Source organism: Cariama cristata, unplaced genomic scaffold, assembly GCF_000690535.1.
Source record: "Cariama cristata isolate BGI_N322 unplaced genomic scaffold, ASM69053v1 scaffold22919, whole genome shotgun sequence".
Lineage (NCBI taxonomy): Eukaryota > Metazoa > Chordata > Aves > Cariamiformes > Cariamidae > Cariama > Cariama cristata.
Genome location: NW_009636626.1, coordinates 2,604 through 4,483, shown reverse-complemented (window position 1 = coordinate 4,483; position 1,880 = coordinate 2,604). Strand labels below are relative to the sequence as shown.

Here is a 1,880-nt window from a genome sequence, read left to right as displayed (position 1 = left end):
CTACCCGCTGAGATGCTTCCCCCCAGGTGCCCGCCCGGGCATCAGAGCTGGCGGGGGCACTCACAGGGTCTGGATGGCGCGCAGGGAGGTGAAGGTGCCCTTGGCCAGGCTTTGGATCTTGTTATCATAGAGCGAGAGCAGCGAGAGGTTCTGCAGGTCCTGGAAGGCGTCTGCCCGCACACAGTTGATCTTGTTGGCATTGAGGAGCCTGGCAGGGAGGGAGCGGGAAGGGAGGGAGGTGAGTCTGGGGATGCCCTTCACTGCACCATGGGTGCTGGGGACCTCAGCCCCGCTTTCTGGTGTCCCTGCAGAGCATCCCACCCAGGCACTGGTGCCTTACAGCAGCTGCAGGGCAAAAAGTCCCGCGAAGACGCCCTTGGGGAGGTCCGTGATCTTGTTGCCGTACAGCACCCTGGGAGAGAAAGGCTGGTGTGAGAGAGATGGGGGGACTGGTGTGGGGCACAGTTCAGGGGGTGCAGCATCCACCCCACCCTCCCTGATGTGGGCACTTACAGGGAGTTCAGTGAGCGCAGTCCCTGGAAGGCGTCAGGGGCAATTTCTGAGATCTGGTTGTTGCTCAGGTCTCTGAAACCCAAAAGGAGAAGGTGGCCTGGTCCCCTCTTCTCTCACCCCATGCCCCCATCCTCCCACTGGGTCCAGGGAACCACCCCCAGCACCCAATATGCAGAGCTGGGGGTATCCCAGACCCCATCCCAGTGCTGCCATGTGGGGTACCCATGTCATGGCAAGTGCCCCCCGCCTGCCGGAGTGGGGGGATGTGGGGTCACGGCAGTGGCCAGCGGGGTGAAGGGTGCTGGGGTTCAGGGTGAGCAGGTAGGGACTGCACACTTACATCCTCCGCAGCTTCTTGTAGGGCGAGAAGGCACCTGGGGGGATGGACTTGATACCGTTGAGCTCCAGGCGTCTGCAAAGAGAAAGGGGAGAGGTGAGGGCTGTAGAGCTGGTCGAGCCCCAGCACCCCATTGACAGGGCTGGAGGGCTGCAAGACCCCCAAGGTTGCAGTAAGTTACCCCACCAGAGTGGAACCATTCACCCCAGGGACAACTTGCAGCCTGTGGTCGGGGCTTTCTCCATCAGGAAGGGGTGCCATGGGTGGGGGGACCACGCTAGACAGGGTGAGGGGTTTTCACCTCCTCGCCCCCACTCTGGGCCTGGGGGCACCTGCTGCCTCCCATGTGCTTTGCACGCTGTCCCAGCAGGGGCTTTGCACCATAATTGGATTCCCCTAAGGAGATTATTTCTCTATTTACATTTTTAATGCAGTTAAATCCAGGGCTAAATCTGGGCAGCACAGAAGGGCAAGGAAGGCCTGTCACCCCGTGGGGTGGCTGAGCCATGGAGCTTGCCCGCCGTGTCCCCACTGCCTTGACCCACCCAGAGCCCGGCGATGATGATGTGGGGCCGTACTCACATCTCTGTCATGGTCTCAGGCAGGTTGGCAGGGATGGCCGTCAGCCCCTTGCCCCGCCAGTCCACGATGCCATTCCGGCGGGGCAGGGGCAAGAGGACAAGCTGCAGAGCTGGGCACGTGCCGGGTCCGTTTGTCCTGCCGGGGAAGCAGCCAGCATGGGCATTGCAAAGAGTTGGGCCAGGCAGGTGGGTGGCAGCACCCCAAGGAAGGGACTCTGGTGACAGCTCGGTGTGCACAAGATCCTAGTACAACCCAACCCCACGCAAAAGGCACGCAGCTCCAAGGGCACAGACTGAAGCACCCTTTGTCACACTGATAGGGTGTTGTCCCCATGTTGTCCCTGCACCAGGGATGGTGCTGACCCCACAACGTGCATCCAGGCTCTGAGCTGGGGCATGTGGCAGGGAGCGGAGGTGGGCTGCACCAATGGGATAGACTTTGTCCCCGG

At 61.6% G+C, this 1,880-nt stretch overlaps 1 protein-coding gene across 1 annotated transcript in view; it reads right to left on the bottom strand.

The window, feature by feature from the left end:
- Positions 1–1,880, bottom strand: part of LOC104167668 (slit homolog 1 protein-like) — a gene marked incomplete at its 5' end in the record, with an annotated part of 11,815 nt that overhangs the window by 8,638 nt on the left and 1,297 nt on the right. Inside the window, 6 exon segments of the mRNA XM_009707990.1 lie at positions 40–208; positions 341–412; positions 514–585; positions 854–925; positions 1,433–1,508; positions 1,511–1,567. Of these exon segments, the coding sequence (XP_009706292.1) occupies positions 40–208; positions 341–412; positions 514–585; positions 854–925; positions 1,433–1,508; positions 1,511–1,567 (518 nt within the window).